Source organism: Arachis hypogaea, chromosome 4 (assembly GCF_003086295.3).
Source record: "Arachis hypogaea cultivar Tifrunner chromosome 4, arahy.Tifrunner.gnm2.J5K5, whole genome shotgun sequence".
In the NCBI taxonomy this organism is placed as follows: Eukaryota; Viridiplantae; Streptophyta; class Magnoliopsida; order Fabales; family Fabaceae; genus Arachis; species Arachis hypogaea.
In genome coordinates this window covers 5751555-5773399 of record NC_092039.1, presented here as the reverse complement: position 1 = coordinate 5773399, position 21845 = coordinate 5751555, and the positions used below count along the sequence as shown (strand labels likewise).

At 32.1% G+C, this 21845-nt stretch overlaps 2 protein-coding genes across 2 annotated transcripts; both read left to right on the top strand.

Annotated features, from left to right (window-relative positions):
- Nucleotides 1-4194: 4194 nt before the first annotated feature.
- LOC140184022 (secreted RxLR effector protein 161-like) lies at nucleotides 4195-4584 on the top strand. Its single transcript, XM_072234301.1, has one exon. The coding sequence runs from the start codon at nucleotides 4195-4197 to the stop codon at nucleotides 4582-4584; it is 390 nt and encodes a 129-aa protein (XP_072090402.1).
- Nucleotides 4585-14913: 10329 nt separating this feature from the next.
- LOC112795983 (phosphatidate cytidylyltransferase 1) lies at nucleotides 14914-20899 on the top strand. Its single transcript, XM_025838213.2, has 12 exons — nucleotides 14914-15138; nucleotides 17055-17197; nucleotides 17401-17654; nucleotides 17799-17950; nucleotides 18111-18252; nucleotides 18839-18995; nucleotides 19303-19350; nucleotides 19444-19530; nucleotides 19771-19899; nucleotides 20007-20063; nucleotides 20347-20430; nucleotides 20517-20899. Exons 2-12 carry the CDS (start codon nucleotides 17123-17125, stop codon nucleotides 20604-20606), a joined length of 1275 nt encoding a protein of 424 aa, XP_025693998.1. The 5' UTR covers nucleotides 14914-15138; nucleotides 17055-17122; the 3' UTR covers nucleotides 20607-20899.
- The last annotated feature ends 946 nt before the right edge of the window (nucleotides 20900-21845 follow it).

The following is a 21845-nucleotide window of genomic DNA, read 5'->3' as shown; positions in this document are numbered from 1 at the left end:
ACAATAATATGTTCCTTTTTAAAAAAAAATAAGATACATAAGAGGAAAGATCTGAAAATATTCTGTATTATTATTCTCCTCTCATACATGTAAATATATGTGCTTGCTTGTACCATGCATGAAGAAGCTAAGCAAGGAGCATGGTGACAAAGAACATAAGCACGAGCGCAAGAATCGTTCCATGACAATAATGATAAGAGAGAGAATAAGCAGAAGAAGGGGTAGAGGGTGCAACAGCCTCAACTGTTTTGGTGACTGGGGGTGCGTTATCATGATGATCATGATCCTTGGGAAGAACGTGAAGGTGTAGCTTAAGACCAGTCTTGCAGTTTTGAGGGTCTGTGCTGGCGAAGTACCTGATCCCTTCCCTCTCAAGTGGTACGGTATGTAGTCCCTCGTTGTACATCCTGATAGGGTTCCTCACATCACATGCTTCATATTCTTCTCTGCTTTATGTTAAAAATAAATTTGATGGTTAGAATTCAAGAATGAATAGAAACTACAGTTTGAATAAATTATCTATATTTAGTTTTAATTTAAATCATTTGTTTATTAGGATGTATTAAATTTAAATGTCAAAGAAAGATATAACTACATATGTAACAATCATTTCAAAATAACAACATATAAATACATTCAATACATACATTCCTCTTCATTTTATATTCTTCGTGAGTGTGTGTGCCTTGTTCTTTTATTTTCCAACAAAGTGGTATCAGAGCCACTTATAAAATGTCTTCGTCAAAAGCAACTACTTTATCTTTTCAATACCCACAATTATCTAAGCTCAACTATGATAATTGGGCAGCTCGAATGAAAGCAATTCTCGGTGCTCAAGGAGTGTGGAGATGGTTGAGAAAGGTTATGTAGAACCAGAAAATGTGGAGAAACTAACAGAAGCTCAGAAGGAAGAATTAGAAAATAAAAGAAAGAAATATCAATGTGCACTTACTATCATTCTTCAAGGTTTGGATGATGATATGTTTGAGAAAATTGATGATATAACCAATGCAAAAAAAACTTTGGATACTCTTCAAAATTCCGTCATAGGAGTTGAAAAGGTGAAGAAGGTTCGTCTTCAAACTCTAAGGGCTGAGTTTGAGTCTCTAATGATGAAGGAGACTGGATCCATTTCGGATTATTTCACCAAAATTTTGACGGTAGTGCACCAAATGAAAAGGCTTGGAGAAAAATTAGAAGATGTTCGTGTTGTTGAAAAAATTCTTCATTCTCTCAACTCAAAATTTTACCATGTGGTGGTAGCCATTGAGGAGTCCAAAGACTTGGATACGATATCTATTGATCAGTTGAATGGTTCCTTACGGGCCCATGAAGAAAGAATGGATAAAGGCAAGCAAGACGTGTGGAGTATGTGTTGCAGGCAAAATTTTTGTAGAATGGTAGAGGAAAAACCAACGAAAGTGGAAGACAAGGACGAGGTCGAGGCCGTGGACGAGGACGAGGACGTGGTTACGGAAGAGGAAGAGATGAGAAAAATTATTCTCAAGAGAAAAGAAATCAAAATTTTGTTCGAGGTCGTGGAAGAGGAAGAATAGTTGACAAAAGACACATTGAATGCTATTCATGTGGAAAGAATGGACATTATTCTTGGGAGTGTCAGACATCCAAAGAAGAAGAAAATAAACTTGTTGTGCATAGTGAAGATATTAAAGAACCAACATTATTCCTTACGCTCAAGGAAGATCAAAATTCTGAAGATAGTACATGGTATCTTGACAATGGAGCTAGCAACCATATGACAGGTGATAGGAGTAAATTTGTAGCACTCGACACCAACGTAAAAGGACACGTGCGTTTTGGTGATGAATCAAAAGTAGAGATCGATGGCAAAGGGACGATTCTATTCAAGCTGAAGAATGGAAGTCATAAGGTTCTTTCCAATGTTTATTACATCCCAAAGATAAAGAATAATATCTTGAGTATTGAACAACTTATGAAGAATAGTTGCAAGATAGTCATGGAAGATCGCTATCTTTGGCTTAGAGATAAAAATGGAAATCTTATTGCTAAGGTTTCTATGACAAGAAATCGTATGTTCTTGTTAAACATGAGAAGCGGTGGAGCTATATGTTTGAAGTCATGTATTGAAGATCTACCATGAATTTGGCATATGAGATATGGACATTTAAATTTTGGTGGGCTCAAAGAATTAGGAACAAAGAAGATGGTAAAAAGAATTCCAACAATTGATCATCCTCATCAGCTATGTGAAGCTTGTTTACTTGGAAAACATTCAAGAAAGAGTTTTCCAAAGCAGTCCAAATCAAGAGCTATCAAGCCACTTCAGCTTATCCACGCGGATGTTTGTGGACCTATCAAGCCTTTGTCACTTGGTAAGAGCGCCTATTTTTTGCTTTTCATTGATAATTATTCAAGAAAAATATGGGTTTATTTCTTGAAGCAAAAGAGCGAAGCATTTGAAGCATTCAAGAAGTTTAAAGCCCTCGTTGAAAAAGAAGGTGGCTATGAGATAAAAGCTCTCAGAACTGACAGAGGTGGATAATTCACTTCAAATGAATTCAAGATGTTTTGTGAAAATCATAGTATTCGACGTCCCCTAACTGTTCCTAGATCGCCTCAACAAAATGGAGTTGCTGAAAGAAAGAATAGGACAATTTTAAATATGGCAAGAACGATGTTAAAAAGTAAGTCATTACCAAAAGAGTTATGGGGAGAAACAGTTGCATGTGCAATTTATCTCTCAAACCGCTCACATACCAAGAGTTTGAGAGATATAACACCTCAAGAAGTATGGAGTGGTTTAAAGCCTAATGTATCACATTTAAGGGTATTTGGATCTATTGCATATGTCCAAATTCCTGAGCAAAAAAGATCGAAGCTTGATGATAGGAGCCAAAAGCTTGTATTTATTGGTTATGAGGAGAATACTAAAGGCTACAAATTCTTCAATCCCATAAATAATAAAGTAATAATAAGCAGAGATGTTGAGTTTGAAGAAAATGCAAAGTGAGACTGGAGTACACAAAATGAAGTCACTTATGATTTTCTGCCTTATTTTGAGGAAAAAGAAGTCCCGATGTAAGAAGTGCAAAGCGAAATCGATCCTTCAACACCAGCATTAACCCCACTAGCATCATCATCGTTATCTCCATCCTCTAGTTCAAGCGAAGGCCCTCACAGATATCGAAGTCTCCCTGATCTCTATAAGCAAACAGAAATGCTAGAGGATGAAAATTTATTGTGTTTACTCTCCAATGATGAGCCTTTAAGTTTTAAAGAACTTGTCAAAGATGAAAAATGGATACGAGCTATGCAGGAAAAAATTCAAGCAATTGAGAAGAACAACTCTTGGAAACTTGCATCACTTCCAAGTGGTCATCAGGCTATTGGAGTCAAATGGGTTTACAGAGTTAAGAAGAACTCTAAAGGAGATGTAGAAAGATATAAGGCAAGACTCGTTGCAAAAGGGTACAAGCAGAAGCAAGGAATAGATTATGATGAGGTGTTTGCTCCAGTTGCTCGCTTGGAGACGATAAGGCTATTGTTGTCACTTGCAGCACAGAACAACTGGAAAATCCACCAAATGGATGTGAAGTCTGCTTTTCTAAACGGTAATCTTCTGGAAGAAGTTTATATTGAACAACCTTTGGGTTTTGTTGTTGAGGGTTGCGAAGATAAAGTGTTAAGGCTTAAAAAGGCCTTATATGGACTGAAGCAAGCTCCAATAACTTGAAATGATCATCTTGATACGTATTTTCAAGATAATGGTTTCACTAGGTGCATTTATGAATATGCACTCTATGTAAAAGAGGAAAGAGAAAATTTGTTATTTGTTTGTGTCTATGTGAATGACCTTATATTCACAGGAAACAATCAAATAATGTTTGAAGAATTTAAGAAAGTAATGACTCAAGAATTTGAGATGAGTGATATGGGACTAATGTCTTATTATCTGGGAATTGAAGTGAAACAAATGAAGGATGGAATTTTCATCTCACAAGAGGCTTATGCAAGAGAGCTATTGAAGAAACTCAACATGCTAAACTGCAATCCTACCAATACACCTATAGAGTGTGGATTCAAACTTTCCAAAGAGGAAGAAGGAGTAAGAAAGTTGATCAAACATTATTCAGAAGTCTCGTTGGGAGTTTAAGGTATTTGACCTGTACCAGACCTGACATTTTATTTTCAGTTGGGTTAGTTAGTCATTACATGGAAAATCCAACAGAAACCCACATGAAGGCAGCCAAGAGAATTCTTCGCTATCTTAGAGGCACTCTTGAGTATGGCATGTTTTATTCAGCTTTAGATGAATTCAAATTAATGGGTTATTGTGATAGTGATTATGCTGGGGATATTGACGACAGGAAGAGTACTACTGGCTTTATTTTCTTTTTAGGAAATAATGCAATTTCTTGGTGTTCAAAGAAACAACCTATAGTCACTCTTTCAACTTGTGAAGCTGAATATGTTACTGCCACTGCCTGTGCATGTCATGCAATTTGGCTGAAGATACTACTGAAGGAACTTCATTTTGAGCAAGCTGAATCCACCAAGATCATGATGGACAATAAGTCAACGATTGTCCTAGCAAAGTGTTAGTGTTGCAAGTGTGAGGAGTGTTGAAGTTAGTCCCACATTAAAGAAAGCAAGGAAGAGTGAGGAGTTTATAAGATGAGAGACCCATTAACTTGACGCCTTAAGGTTTTGAGTTGAATGTGGTGTCTTCTCATCTTATGTTCTCTCGCTTGATTCCTCCCCGAAATCTCTCCGGTAGTCGAGAGTTCCTCACGGTTAACCCAACAAAGTGGTATCAGAGCCGATGGTTTAATCGGTCTGGTTTAAGGAGTATTCAAGGTGAAGCATCGAAAGTCTTTCCGGCAAAGGTAGTTCGGGTGGCGTGTCCCGCAGTGTTTTGCGGCGGTGTGATGGACAAATACTCATGGTGGTGGAGGTGCTAGAGGGGAGTTGATGCTTGATGTGAAGGCTCACATTTGAGGGGGAGATTGAAGAGTGAGGAGTTTATAAGATGGGTCTACTTCAAAATAACAACATCAATACATAGCGCCACAGAATATGTGAACCCTGCCCATTTTGGCACGTGCCACATACCCCACAAAAAATTTAACCATATTAATGTATTCAATTAAGACTAGTCATTTTTATAAGTATAAGATCATTTTTAATTTTTTTCTCATTCTTTCTCATATAAGTTAAAAGACACAAAGTAGAGGTCCCAGTGTCTCCAGGTCCCAAGCCATATGACAAACGAATAGGAAGCTTCGAACAGATTGAGAATCATCAAAACAATAATGAAAAAGAACAAAATCAAGGGCAATACCCACAGGTAATAATACAAAAGAGATTTTTAAACAAGCAAGTAAAAGTATCACATTTTTTTCAGTTATTTTCTTTCCTTAGAAGAGTTGTTTAGATACTTAGACATTAAACGAGGTGTCTATGAACATCCAACCAAATCCAACAATGGAAAACTTTTATGTCATGTTTTAACTTTTAATATGCCTTTTTTTTTTTACAAATAAGGGACTAACATATATATGAGAAATTATACAGATTATAAATATTTTATTATTAGAGAGAGTGTGAGGTGGAGTTATCCATGGTATATAAACTCAACAAATATTTAATAATAAATTTTTTTATATATTTATATTTACAAAAAATTGTTAGTTAAAAATAGTTAAATAATTTAATATATTTAATTAAATTATTATTTAACATTTTTTAACTATCAATTTCAAATAAGATAACTGCATATGAGTATTCATCGTATTTAATAGTGTTAAATATAGAAAGCAAGAAAAATAATGTAAAGAAATGGAAGAAGAAGAAATAAATAGAAGCTTACAGATTTGGTCTCCGACCCTAAAGACCCTGTGATTAGACCATGAAAGGAGGTCAGAATCGGGATCCCAGCCACGATCACCACCAACGACATGGTGCAGCTCCGCCACCACACGCCATTTGCTGGTTGCAACCACAACAAAAGCAAGAAGAAGAAGAGCACCAGACATTCTCCGACTCATTTTCCGTCGAGCGAAAGGGGAGAAAGTGAAGAGTATTAGATGTGATGAGTTTAATTTGCGCATAGCTGAAGATGGAAGAATGGTAGTTACAAAATATAGTGAGGAAATGATGACACGCTCACACTGTCAATAATCGTCTATATTCCCTCCCACGCTCTCTTTGCTTTTATACATGCCTATCTTCCATTTCTTTTTTTTTTCCTTACTATCATCATCATTGTTATCGTAAAAAATTATATTTTTATTATTTTTTAGTACATTATTAAGTGTATTTTTTTACTGTATAATTTTTTAGTACATTATTTCTCATTGCACACAACGTATATAATAATACATATAATATTTTTCTATTATTTTAAGCTAAACAATATCAATTCTACTCTTTCATATATAAAACTGTAAAGAGTTCTATATATATATATATATATATATATATATATATATATATATATATATATATATATATATATATATTCATTAATTGCATCAGGTTGTTTTAACTGTTTTCAGAATTTTATTTGCCAATTATGTTACATGTTTACTAAAACTTAATCATCAACTAATTATTGTATATAAAAATAAATTTAATTTGATACTTTATTAATATAAAATAATTTTATATATATATTTAATTAAATAATATCACATTAATAAAAATAACTATTTTTTATATTAACTGTGTGAATAATCATCTAAAAGAATGAATACGATTATACGATTATGTAAAACTTTTTATAATACACAAAATTAAATTCTATAAAAGTATATATATTTAATATTTCATATTTTTTATTATAATATTATAAATAAATTTGATTATTATATTGATATGAGATTTAATTATTTTTATAATATATTTAGTTATTTTCTCTGTTTATTATTTAGTTAAAAAAAATTATGTAAATCAATATCAGAAAAACTCTATGTCCAAGTCATTTATTTAACTAAACCTAACTAAATTATTATAATGTATTTTTTGTTCACGCGCTTGTTCTTTTCATACATTGTTGTTGCTATTGCCTCTTCATATTCTCCTCCTTTTTCTCATATTTCTCTTTCGTTATCGTCGTGGTCGTCACTATCAGTACTTCTTTCTCCTCTTTTTTTTTTCATTTGAATTTATTTTTCTTCTTTTTTTCCTTCTCCTCCATCATCATCATCATAAATGCCGTTCATAAATTACAGTATTTTTTTCTCCTTTATTTTCTTTCAAATTTTTACACATGTAAAATTTCAATCCAATAAGTATGTATTTAAGTCTAATTAAGAAACAATGCTTTTAAAAGAAGTAAGAACAACATAAAAAAAGAATAAAAAATAAAAAATGCAATATTAAAGAAGAAATTTCTATTTTTATAGCAACATTTCGATATCAAAATTAAGAAATTTTGATATTTTATTTCTTACAAGAATTCAATCCAATAAATGTGAACCTACATTCATTCAACTAAATAAGATTTTAATATAGTACAAACATATTCATTCAAGTAATTTCGGTGTTAGATATCTTGTGATCTTTTAAAATACAATTTATTTTTTACATTCATTCAATTAAATAAGATTGTAATACATGTTCATTCAAGTCTAGTATGAAAAGGAATACTCTTAAAAAAAATAAAAAATAAAACAATTCAAAACAACAACAACTCTTCCTCCTCCTCTTATTCTTGGTTATCTTGATCATCATATGATTATTTAGAAAGATTAGAACACTAAATTAGAATATTTTTTCTCATTATCTTTAGTTAGTAAGTAGAGGAAAAAAAGAATCTCTCATTGAAGCATAAAAAAATACTAAGAAGACATTTATGTGTTTGTAGTAAAATTTTGGTGTCAAAATTAAGACATTTTTAGTTTTTGTAGCAACATTTCGATATCAAAATTAAAAATTTCGGTATTTTTTGGTTCTGTCAAGAATTCAATCCAATAAGTGTAAAACTATATTCATTCAACCAAATAAGATTGCAATATAATATAAACATGTTCATTCAAGTAATTTCGATTCTATCTTGTGATCTTTAATATGCAATTTATTTATTACATTCCTTCAATTAAATAAGATTGTAATGCATGTTTATTCAAGTCTAATATGAAAAGTAATACTCCTAAAAAATTCAGAATAACAATTCAAAACTACTACTCCTCCTCTTTATCATCATCATCATCATTATTATCATCACCATCATCATCATAAGAAGCAAAAAAAAAAAAATACAGCATTAAAGAAACTATATTTTTGTAGTTCAATTTTGGTATCAAAATTAAGAAGTTTCGGTATTATTATTAAGATATTTTGGTGTTATTTTCTAATAAATTTTGCATAATTCAAAACTCCTCATCATCTCTTTTTTCGTTATCATCATCTTCTTTTTTTTCTTGTTTTACCCTTTTAAACAAATTTAAAAAAAATTAAATAAAAAAAAAGACATATATAATACTATAAAAAATCACCAGAAAGATGAAGAGAAAAAAGGAAAAAAAATACAATAATTATATGCAAAGAAGAAGAAAGAAAGCGAAAAAAAGAAAAAATACGAAAAAGAGGAGGAAGTGCAAGATGCCACTGAAAGTTAGAGTGTGTTTATACACTTTCACTAATTAAATTAGTTTTTGTTAAGTTTAAACCAACTTAATTAAATTTAGTTATTATAAAAATTTGGATGTGTAACTACAATAAATAAATATATATATATATATATATATATATATATATATATATATATATATATATTCGTAGTATTTTTATTTGATAAATTCTGTTTTTAGGACCCTTATTAAAAACTAAAAAGAAAAAGATTTGTAAACTCAAAAAAATGGGAAGGTTTTTTAGATGAAGTTAATTTATAAACATTTATTACTATTGAAAATTTTATCTTTCTAATAAAATAATTTTATTTTTAATTTTTTATAGAAACCCTCAACCAAACCTTTTATTCTCTTGTATTCATTAATGTAGAAGTACCTGAAAAAGTAAAAATGTTAGATTAATTTACTAAGTGAATATTTATTGTCGAAAAATAAAATTTCAAAAGAATACTTAATTAATAATGGAATGAGTTTCATAGTGTGTAATCTTTTGATATAGTAAATTAGTAATATAAAATTATTAATTTCTGGTAAATTCCATTATTCAATACATTAGTTTTATGTTGAGAGTTAGACAAAGCGTAATAGTGGCCGAGTGGCCAACTAAAATTAGGAAAACAAATAATTGCTGTTTTTCCTTTTCTTTTTTTTTTTTTGGGACTGGGTTTCTTTCACTTTCTTTATTCTTTTGGACTGGAGTTTTTGTTTCTATTTTCTGTTTTTGGATAGTGAGATTATAACCTATGTTACAAACGGGTTGGTTGTATAAAACTTGTTTGGACCACATATAGTAAGTAAGCTTCAGGCCCAACAAAACAACAACTCAAGGAAGCAACTCATGGCTTTTTCTATGGACCCCAAAATATTAACAAGATACGCATCATTTTGTTGAGAGAGAAGAAATCAGTCATACATCAAAAATAACATAAGAAAGTAAATCATATATAAAATGAAAGACTCGTAAATTTATTATTTTAAGATTTTAAATTAAATGTGATATCTTTTTATTTTATAATTGATATACTTTTCTTAAATATGTTTTTGGTAATTATTTTTTTATTTTTACTAAAAATAGGAAGACTCAAACCCGTAACTTTTTAGGTGAGTATAGAAAGAGTATGTCATTCGAATTATAATTCAATGATTTTTGATAACTATTTTACTTTATGACGAAATGTGCATGTGCATAACTAAAATTGTGACATAACTAATATATATTTGTATTCGTTTAAAAACTTTACAACCTAAATAGCTATGTTTGTCATGCAACTGAAGAACTTTGACAAATTGAAATCAGTTATAATTAGGATATTTGATTATTAGTTAAATATCTACTTTAAAGCTGCTGAGTTGTGATTCCTACATAGAATCTACACTAACAATAATTTATCGCATTTTTAAAGGGGTAACGTTCTTTGAGAGTTATATTAAAACCAGCGAACTGAGATATTGCAGAAGCCACAATTAGTTGGAATGAAGCATTTTGACTTTTGATTTTAGACCAACTGAAAAGCAGAGCATCTTAGAATAAAGTGCCACTTTTCAGAATTGAACTTATGCTTTTCAATCTTCGAATTAATTAATCTTCAGCTCCAAAACATATAATGTAGCATTTCTAAATATACTAAACACTAAGCACTGAATATATTAAAATCATTTTGAAAATCTTAGACTATTTTGTCTTTTGCGTTGTCACTTTCTGCTACAATTTGAAAATTGATCGTTATTATGTATGTGTCGTCTGTTACTTCAAAGGTGGTTAAGGTTGTGCTTAACATGTGATTCATTATAGAAAATACAAAATTATTGCACATAATAGGGATAAAGATAAAATTAGAAAACAATTGTACTGTGTTCTTATTCTTGCTTTATTCTCTTCAATATATTTTGATAGATAAAAGAATTAGACAAATTATAAGTATCTTTTTTATATATGTCTGTTTGAATGGTTTTTTTCCCTCTAATAATTAACAATTGCCAAACATGTTTTACTTACAGATTTGAGGGTTTACCTTAAGAGCATAGAATGGGAAATTTCCTGAATTGGCTTCAATTCCGTGCTATTATTCATGTAATTTAATTATAAAACTTCGGACCATTAAATCTCCATGTGCAATATAGTAGTATTTCTGAAGCGTATTTATATTGTGCCCAAAATTCTTTCTTGTTCTTATCGCTTCTTCCATTTTGGATTCCCAAAACTTCGTTGCTTCCAATAATTACCAATTATTTAAAATATTCTTAAATTTTTTTAATATTATATAAACTAAAAAGATCAAATATTTCTAATATTTTAAAAGTTTAAAGAATAATAGTTTTATTTAGCAAATATGGATTTTAACTTTTCTTCTGAAAAAAAAACTTAGTAACACTGGTTTTTTTTTTTTATATTGAAGCAACACTAAACTTTGAATTTGCAAAATATATTATCACTAATATATTTTCTTAATAAATATAATGAAATAAAGTGCTTTGAGATATTTTTTTAAAGAAAAAATATATTAATCCAGAAAAATAGAGGGTGTACAAAACTACAAATATTATTTAAATTTTATGCTATCAAGTACAAAGATTTAGAATAGAAAAAGTCTAGGAACATCGTTTTTATTAAAATTTGGTCAATATTTAATTAAAAATAAAAAAATAAACAATTTCACACCATTAAATAAAATTTCACATCTTTAAAAATATCAATGATAATTAATTAATGGCTACAAATCACAAAATTTATTACGCTAATACTCCTCTTTAAAATAATGCTTTATAGCATGTTGAACGGTGCACGCACACAAACATTTAAACTAAATGATGCATGATGATCAAAATACAACAACACAAGAAGAAGGTGAAAGTTTCATGATAGGTAAGCTTAAGCTTAAGCAACTGTATTCAGCTGAGTTAGTTACAATATAACTAGTGGGCTTTGTTGCTGTTAGGCCTGTGGCTCAATTGGTTAGTTAGTTGTAATAGTTAGTTAAGCCTTAAGCCACTAGCTGCTGTTTAGAACTAGTTGATGCTGGAACCTTCCAGTGACTCACACTCAAGCTACAACTATAAGTAGCAACTCTTACTGCTACAGTAACAGCTTTTCAATATACACAATTACACATTTACGTTCTTCACTCTCTTTTCTCTAATCTCCTTCTTCTTCTTTAATTCTTCAACCTTCAACCAAGGTTCTTGATACCTTTCATGGTATCAGAGCCCACGGTACCACTACTTCCGCAAGAAAGTGCAAGATCTGACTCAATTGAATTTCAGCCACAATGACTCAAGGTTTCACAGCAACACCAATCTCTATGAAGTTGGACGAGGACAACTATCTTCAATGGAAAGATCAAGTAGAATCAACAATTGAAGGAAATGACATGTTGAATCATATTACAGGAGAAGAAATCCCTTTGCAGTTCCTAGTGTCAGAGAACGGTGGATCTGGTACAGTGAACCCTGAGTTCCAAAAATGGAAGAGGCAAGATGCACTCCTCAAGTCATGGTTGTTAGCTTCAATGAGCAAACCGTTCACAATAAGGATGGTTGGATGCACCTATACATGTAAGGTTTGGAAGAGACTGGAAGATCACTTCTCCTCTCAGATCAAGGCAAAAGTAATGCAGCTTAAGAACCAGCTAAGTACTATTAAGATTGGTGCTTCTGTTACTGATTATGTGTTGTCTATAAAAGGAACCATAGATGCTTTAGCTTCCGTAGGAGAACCTATAAAAGAAAGTGACCATGTGAATGCGATCTTGAATGGTTTAACCGAAGAATACTCATCGCTTATAACCTCTGTCCTAACCACAACAAGATATCAAGGAATAACAGTAGGAGAATTAGAAGCCTTACTTTTAGCACATGAAAGCATGTTAGCAAGATTTTGAAGACCAGAAGCTTTTGTTCAAGCCAATTTAGCTCAGCACATTCAACCAGGGCAAAATCAGCAGTCAAGAGGTGGATTTAGAGGTGGTTTTCGAGGCAGAGGTGGCAGACCGTACAGAGGAGGCAGAGGCTCATATGCAGGTGGCAGAGTGATGCAAGAACAATACAATGGAGGCAGAACAGCACAGGGACAATCCGCTTCTGGTTATGGAAGGGGCCAGTATGGAAGAGGAAATTACGGTGACTCAAGAAACTATGGGGATTCAAGAGGCTATAATCAAGAAAGAGGCTATAGTCAATTTGACAAACCACAGTGTCAAGTGTGTGACAAAATAGGCCACACAGCAAAGACGTGTTGGTATAGGTACAGTGAAGATCAATATGATGCAGGCTACAATGAAGGAGGATACAACAATCAGATTTCCCAACCCGCAGCCAATTACAGCAATGTGCTGGCAACTCCAGCAACCATTCAAGACCCAAATTGGTACCCTGATTCAGGTGCTACGCATCACATGACACATGATGAACAGAATCTAATGGAAAAGGAGGAGTACGGAGGAGATGAGCAAGTTGTGATAGGCAACGGTACAGGTTTGCAAATCAATTTTGTTGGTAATTCGTGTTTTAAGTCTGATTTAAGCTCTAAGTTGTTCTTGATGAAAAAATTGTTGCATGTACCTGAAATCACTAAGAACTTGATGAGTGTGCATAAATTCTGCTGTTACTGTAGCAGTAAGAGTTGCTACTTATAGTTGTAGCTTGAGTGTGAGTCACTGGAAGGTTCCAGCATCAACTAGTTCTAAACAGCAGCTAGTGGCTTAAGGCTTAACTAACTATTACAACTAACTAACCAATTGAGCCACAGGCCTAACAGCAACAAAGCCCACTAGTTATATTGTAACTAACTCAGCTGAATACAGTTGCTTAAGCTTAAGCTTACCTATCATGATACCCTATCGTACGCTTTTTCCAAATCAATAAACACCATATGTAGATTCCTTTTATTACTACGATACATCTCCATCATCCTTCTTAATAGGTATATCGCTTCAGTGGTAGATCTACCTGGCATAAATTCAAATTGGTTCTCTGTTACTTGTGTCTTTTTTCTCAACCTCCATTCTATCACCCTTTCCCATAACTTCATGGTATGACTCATAAGTCAAGGAGATAAAAGAAGATTTTTCTTCATTCAGAACCAAGGAGAGAAAATCAGTGTTTTTGAGGTGTATATTTTGAGAAAAGGTCTTTGAAGAAGTTTATCTAATTGGACAGTGTTTCCTAGTCAAATGTGCATTCCGCCAGTATGAAGAACTAAATCAGAGGCTTGCTAATATGGTTTTTCACATAGCAAAGAGGCTATTGAAGAAATCAATCTCCTTCATGTTTTACAGATTGCAATTCTCTTTTTTATGTTTATCTTTCTGTAATTTCTAAAGTGAAAAGGCATAATGAGAGAATTCAAGTAAAAGCCAAGAGTGAAAAGAGGCTGAATGATACACTTAAGAGAAAAGTCTAGAGTTATTTTCAGATTTCTTTAGGTATGTTTGTGTCTTGTATCCAGTACCAGTGAGGTACCCCTTTCTTAGTTGGGTGAGCACTAAGAGTGAAGAGTTAGGTATTAGCATAGTCAATGTCAAGTTAGGTTAGAATTTGAGAGTGAAAAAATTGTGTCAATCCTGTGGAATTAGTGTATGTAATACTTTTAACTATAGTGGAAATTCTTCCATTGTTGTGGAGGAGACTGGACATATGTTGCATAGCACAAGCAACCGAATCAGGATACATGGAGGTGTTAGCTTTTTTCTTCTCTACTTTGTCTTGTTTTTTGATATTCGTGAGACAAAATGAAATTGTCTCATAAATTTTCCGCTGCTTAATTCAAACAGATTTAGACCGCAAATTCATTTCAAAAGGGTTAATTCATTAAGCTAAAAAAAAAAGTCATAAATTTAACTCCTCCCTTCTCTAAGCCTTTTATATACCTTCAAAGAGTCAAATATTTTTTCTTAATATAATGAAAAAACACATTTTAAATAATAATGTAATATATATTATAAAAAAATATTAAAGATCATGATAATTTATTTATTTGTTATCATAAATTAATTATTAATATTTAAAAATATAGACTAAAATATATTTTTAGATTATTAAACTAAAAAAATTAAGTTAATAATTAAAAATAATTAACAAAAGTAATATATTATAATAATTTTTAATATTTTTATATATTATATAATAAAAAATAATAAATATAATCTAATTTACCATCAAATATAAAATATTAATTTTTATGTTTATATTATTTATGTCTTATTCTAATATTTTATCTTATTCTGTTATTACAACCAAATAAAGCATAATAAATTGCATAAGAATGATTTAATTTGATTAAAAGGAGTCTCAAATAATTTGATGTTGGTGGTGTTGATGAGTTTGACAACAAAGAAATTCTGGTCTACACTTTCTCGTTAACAAAAAAGCTTCACCGTTTTTGCGTGCTTTCGTCTATATTCTCTGATTCTCTTCTCTTCTCTTCTCTTCTCTTATTACCCCTCCCTCCCTCCTCTATTATTCTTCACTCTTCACATTCTCTTCTTCTTCTTCTTCTCTCTCATAGCGTCTTCTTCAACCCAACCAGGTTCCATGCTTTTTAACTTCTCACTTTAACACTCACTATCTCGCTATTACTTATCTTCCATTTTTATCTTTTTCTTTATTTACACTTTGTTTTTCCTTTTTGGATTGTTGATTTTTCAAGTGTGTGCTTTTGTTATTATTTTCGAGTCTGGTATAGGTTTAACTGTAATGAACTGTTTCTGATTTTGAATCTGGTTTTTTCTTTCATGCTTCACCAAGCACCTTTAGTCTTTGAGATTCGTCACTCACAAAGCTTTGAGTTTATTGTAAATGATTTTATTGTATAAATAAGGAAAAAATAAGAAATTTTAGTTGTGCATTATTTATTTGTATTTTTGTCTGTGGTATAGATGTGTGATATAACTGGAAAATGTTTTGCATCATGGAGCAGTTGAGGGATGAATGGGATACGGAAATTTCAAAGTCAGCGACTTTATGGAAGTTCAAGCTTGTGGGGATGGAGTATTGGTAATGCAGGAGTGGTTTTGTGGTGAATAGGTCTTATCATTTGAATGGATAGAGGAGTTTCTGATTAGGGATCAGTACTCAGTAGTTCGTGAAAGTGTAGCATTCCTCCAAATTAGGAAGTTATATAGATGCACATGAAGTCAACATAGGTGGGTCGGGGATTTGGTTTCAATTTCTGAATTTATGTTATGCAAATGTGAATATGCGATGGATATCATACATTGACGAACAGTATCTGGGTGATAGCTGTATTCATGTACTTGTACTACAATACTAGTATCTTCAATTGAGTCTCCATTTTTGAATTCAGATTCAGTCATCAACCATGCACATTAATCAATTTAACAGATGATGTCTATTGAAGTAGGATTAAGTCTCCTAGGTTTCTCACACGAGACAAGCCTTTGACTCCATTAAACTGATTTCTCATGGAGCTTTGATCAGATTGAGTTGCCTTTTTGGATTGCTTCTGATCAAAACTATGGAGGGAAAATGTTCTGCAAAATGGATTATCAAGGAGCATCATTCCTAAAAGGTATAAGTTGGCGATAGGGTGGTTTTGGGGTTGTGGGGTGAAGAGAGCTTGTTTAGAGCGTAGTGCAAGAGGGATTTACTTTTGATATCCATAAGAATTCAAATAGAGTCCTTTTAGGGTAGGCTGGCTGCAAAGGCAGTGTGAAATCTCTAAAGGCTAAAAGCCTTCCATGGCTCATCAGTATAGGTAGTTCCCCGTATAGGTTTCTCCATATTGGCAGACATTCCTTGGCCGAGGGTCATCCCTGACACCCAGCATCTCCCAATGGCTAACCTCTCCCCTCCTATATGACTATTAGGGCCTCTAGTGATGCCCTATTTAACCATTCTAATACATGATTAACTTTTTGTGTAGCATCTCTGAGCTTTTGTGAATGAAATAAAAAAGTGTTAAATTGAGTTTTCTGTGGTTGATGACACCTTTTGTATCTCTCTCTCTATATATAAAAAAAGGCATATCAGGCATTTTGTATTAAATTCTGTTTTATAGTCCACTAAGTTAGGGAAGTTGTATCAGATATCTAGTTGATAAGAAGGGATGACTGATCATGATTATAAACTTCTTTTAGGTGAAATTCAATATTTCACACCAAATAAAGTGGCTAAATTAATGGGAAATAATCAAGTTCCTTGGCAGATTCTGTAGGTGTACTAATGGAGAAGAAGTACATGATAATGATAGTGACAACAAGAGAGTTGATGTAATAAGTAAATAGCAAATGAGATCAAATACCAAAATATTTAAGGCTCTTTTGCAGAATTTAATTTCGTTCAACGGGAATCACCGATTCAGTTCACTTGAATTTTCTTTTACCCCCTGATATTTTGTTAGGTGATAGGACATAGTGTGATAAGCGTATTGAGTTGTATGCTTTATATGTATAGAGAAGTATATTTTATGCATTTACTTTGCAGGTGTCATCTTCTGGCTACACGTGATTTTCACATTGTCTTCCAATCAGGTGAAATCTTATTGAAGAGCTATGCAGAAGGATACTAGTACCAGTGCCCCGTCATCTACTGGTGCCAAGATTAGGCACCGAAAACGCTCAACTGAGGTTAATTGTTTAAACCTTGATTTCTCACTGTAAACCATATTTTGCATAAAATATTGGAGAATGAAAAATTGTCAAGATACTAATTGAGAAAAACCAAATGATTGGAAGCAATATCTGACTTCTTTTCAATCCCAGTGGTATCTTTCTGGCAAATTTTTCTCTGCTATTTGAGGTGATTTGGTTTTCATTGTCTTTTATCTCAGGCTGTTCCGGAAGTTACCAAAGCAAATGGAGGCCAGTTGCTTGTTGATGACAAAAGCAAATACAAGTCCATGTTAATTCGTGCATACTCATCCATTTGGATGATTGGTGGCTTTGCATTAATCATCTATATGGGTCACCTTTATATTACAGCAATGGTGGTTGTTATTCAAATCTTCATGGCAAAAGAGCTTTTCAATCTACTCAGGAGAGCACATGAAGATAGGCAACTTCCAGGATTTAGGCTATTAAATTGGTACTAGTGACAAAATTGTTTCAAACCATTACTATTTGTTATTTTCAAGATAAGCTTGTCAACAAATGGCCAGAAACAAGTCTTGTTCTTAGTTATTTAATAGCTTGTCTATGTTTCATTTTTCATTGGCATTTACCATTTCAGGCATTTTTTCTTCACCGCGATGTTATTTGTTTATGGACGTATTCTTAGTCCACGCCTCGTTAACACAGTAACTTCAGACATGGTATTATATCGGCTAGTGAGCAGTCTTATAAAGTATCATATGGTTATCTGCTATGCCCTTTATATTTCAGGTGATTTTATACATATAATTTTATTATCCATTTGGTTGTGCTTGTGGAATATGTCTACCAGATGCCTGAATTTCATGCTAATTTTATTGGGTTGTGATGCTGCTTGCTGTGGGAATACTAATACTTTGGTTAAATGTATTATTTTATTGTTTGGTCTCAGGATTTATGTGGTTCATTCTCACATTAAAGAAGAAGATGTACAAGTACCAATTTGGCCAGTATGCTTGGACTCACATGATTCTAATTGTTGTATTTGGGCAGTCCTCCTTCACTGTGGCAAGCATTTTCGAAGGGATTTTCTGGTACGATCTATAAAAGGAATTTATTATTCACATTTACATTTTCATCATAGAGGACTATTGGAGAATTGTCATTCTAAAACCAAGATTATTTGCCTACTTTCCAGAGATAAGGGAACTGGCTATATAATGTAATTTTCTTTGATTATGCAGTTCGTAAAACAAATAGGCTTGCAAGGCTGTCGAGCTTCCATGCAAATTCATAGTTACATGAACAAAGTAAAATTGAGATGGGCAAATTATGTTAATATAGTCATATCCATACCTATCGTTTTTGCTGTATGAATAAATTCCTATCCTTAGTGCCTTTCTCATAGGTTAAATATATGCCCGTTAACTTATCTTCGGTTCATTGTTGAGTATATTCTTTTTCTTTGTGAAGTTGTAGGTTAAGGTGATTTTTATATGTTGACCTATATCGTTGATATAATTGTTTCATTCATGTATTTAGTGTTCCTATGCCACCCGTTACTTTAATTCAAATAAAATGTCCTTGCTACCATTAGTCTCTTTTGGCTTCAAGACTTACGCACATGGTTTGACAATTGAGTTGATTAATGCTATTTTTATGCTTGAACTTACTATACAGGTTTCTTCTTCCTGCAACACTTATCGTCATTAATGACATTGCTGCTTATATTTTTGGTTTCTTCTTTGGAAGAACTCCTTTGATCAAGTTATCTCCAAAGAAAACTTGGGAGGGGTTTATTGGGGCTTCAATTTCAACTATCATCTCTGCATTTCTGGTGAGCAAAAATTCAGGGTTTCCTTTTATAAAAAAAAAAGAAGGGGGGGATGTTGAAGATGCAACCATTGGAGTGGTTTGGGTGGGGGCTGGGGCCATTGCCAATCAACCAGAATCTTTAAGGATGCTTTGTGTTCCTGTGTCATTAAATGACCCAACATCCTGAATAAACTCTCTGCTCTTGGAAAACTTGATTAGTTTTTTGGTGAAATTCTTCGCAGTTACATGCTTTCTGAAGTGTTATTATAAATCAATAAAAATGTGTGCTGAATTGAATGTTAATATGATTGTATAAAACTCTCTTGTAGCTTGCTAACGTCATGGGTCGATCTAAGTGGCTAACATGTCCAAGGAAGGTACCTCTTGCCTACCTTAACTAATTGATATATTGTGAAGTTTTATTTGACAACTGATTTACTTATGTTCATGTTGCTGGGAATAACATGCAGGACTTGACAACTGGTTGGCTTGATTGTGATCCTGGCCCACTGTTTAAGCCAGAACCTTACTCCTTATCGGGATGGATTCCACACTGGGTAAGCACTTAACATTCGGCTGAATTCATAATCCTTAAACTCACTCCGCAATATTTTGACCAGTTGATGCAGGTTTCATTCTTCTAAGATCAAGTCACAATTAAAGAAAGCATGTTGTGGGATTCGAAAATAAAACATTCAGCTTATAAAATATGACAATACTGTAATCATGAAGTGCCAATCCAGATTCCTATAATATATGACATTATAACGAGTGACATTCTATCTTTTAATATGCAGTTTCCTTGGCAAGAGATAACAATCCTGCCAGTTCAAGGGCATGCTCTATGTCTTGGTTTGTTTGCTTCGATTATTGCACCTTTTGGAGGCTTCTTTGCAAGTGGCTTCAAAAGGGCTTTTAAAATAAAGGTATCCTCTCTTTAGTTCTGCTTTTATGATATACAAATGAGCAAATGAATATCATCCATCTAGGTCAAAGGTATGAACAGATTAGCTGAATTTTCCACGTTTTGCAGGACTTTGGTGACAGTATTCCGGGACACGGGGGAATTACTGACAGAATGGACTGCCAGGTAGACTCTTATTTATCACAAATTGCTAATATTTTTACAACTTTTAGAATTATATAGAATATCATACATCCAAAATCATGGTTTCTCGTGCTCGGATACACCGTTAACACCACCAAAAAGACAAAAAAAAAAAGAAGAAGAAAGGTGTGTCTTTGATGATAAATGGAGATAGTAGTAGTCATATTTGTTTTCCAATCTAAGAGTATACCCTCCTTTGAATTGTAAGTATAATATTATATAGTTGTGAATTATTGACAAATTTATTTATTTATCCTTGGTGCAGATGGTAATGGCCGTGTTTGCCTATATATATCATCAGTCATTTGTTGTGCCGCAAAATTTATTAGTTGAAATGATCCTGGATCAGGTACTCTGTTGATGTTATTTTGTATTTTACTTTGTATGTCAATTAATGAATATATTGAGAAATGGTTTAACCATGGTTTATTCCAGATATTCATGAACCTATCATTCGATGAACAACAAGCTCTATACAGGAGGCTGGGGGAAATATTGCAACAAGGGTTTCAAAGCCATTCTTAGTTCCAATGCCAAAGGTGTAATTTGTTCTCTCTTATTGCAAAGTTTATTTAGAAGCGGAAATGGAAAAAGATACTTTGTACATTTTGTATTCTACCATTTGAGTGAAAAAAGAATCAAAGGATTCAGGAAGCTATCAAGATGTGTATATATATATATCTTGACCGTTGATGTTTCATTCCCAATTTCCTGAATATTATTTACTCAGGTTTTTGCCTACACATTTATCTGTAAATGAGAGGCTGTATTTGTATAAATTCCTTGAGATCATTTAGCATGTTTCAATTACCTAAAAATTCTCATTTGCAACATTGTTTTCAAAGCGGCAACCAACATAGCTATATCTATCCGTTTACAGCATTGTTGTCTCTGGGATTTAATGATCAGAAATTCAACACAAAGTAGATTAATACCTACATATTTTAAATTTTTCATATGGAATAATCTTGGTTATACCCGATTATGCTTAGTATATTAATAGGCAATAGTGTACCTATAAATTCACTTTTATAAATTAAAATGTGAACTAATAATATAAATTTAATCGAAATGATCAGGTATCTACATTTAAACTAAGTGAAGAGTTCAAGTATTGAAAATAATATTTTTTTAATAGATTATGAGCTTGTTTATATGTTAAGTTGTTAAAAAAAATTTAATAATTTTTTTATTGTTTAATATGTTTAGCAAAATTTTAGTAATAAAAATACACTAGAAGAATAAAAAAATATATTTTTTTAGAAATTATAATTTAATTTTTTAAAGATTTTTTTAACTTAAAAAATATTTTTTACATAATAAGTAAACAAAAAGTATTTTTATATTGTTGTAGTCAAACATAATTATTAAATAAAAAGATATTTTTATATAAGATATCCAAATATGAAATTGTTTTTACTTTTCTAAAAGATCTTTTAACTTCTCACTTTAACACTCACTATCTCGCTATTACTTATCTTCCATTTTTATCTTTTTCTTTATTTACACTTTGTTTTTCCTTTTTGGATTGTTGATTTTTCAAGTGTGTGCTTTTGTTATTATTTTCGAGTCTGGTATAGGTTTAACTGTAATGAACTGTTTCTGATTTTGAATCTGGTTTTTTCTTTCATGCTTCACCAAGCACCTTTAGTCTTCGAGATTCGTCACTCACAAAGCTTTGAGTTTATTGTAAATGATTTTATTGTATAAATAAGGAAAAAATAAGAAATTTTAGTTGTGCATTATTTATTTGTATTTTTGTCT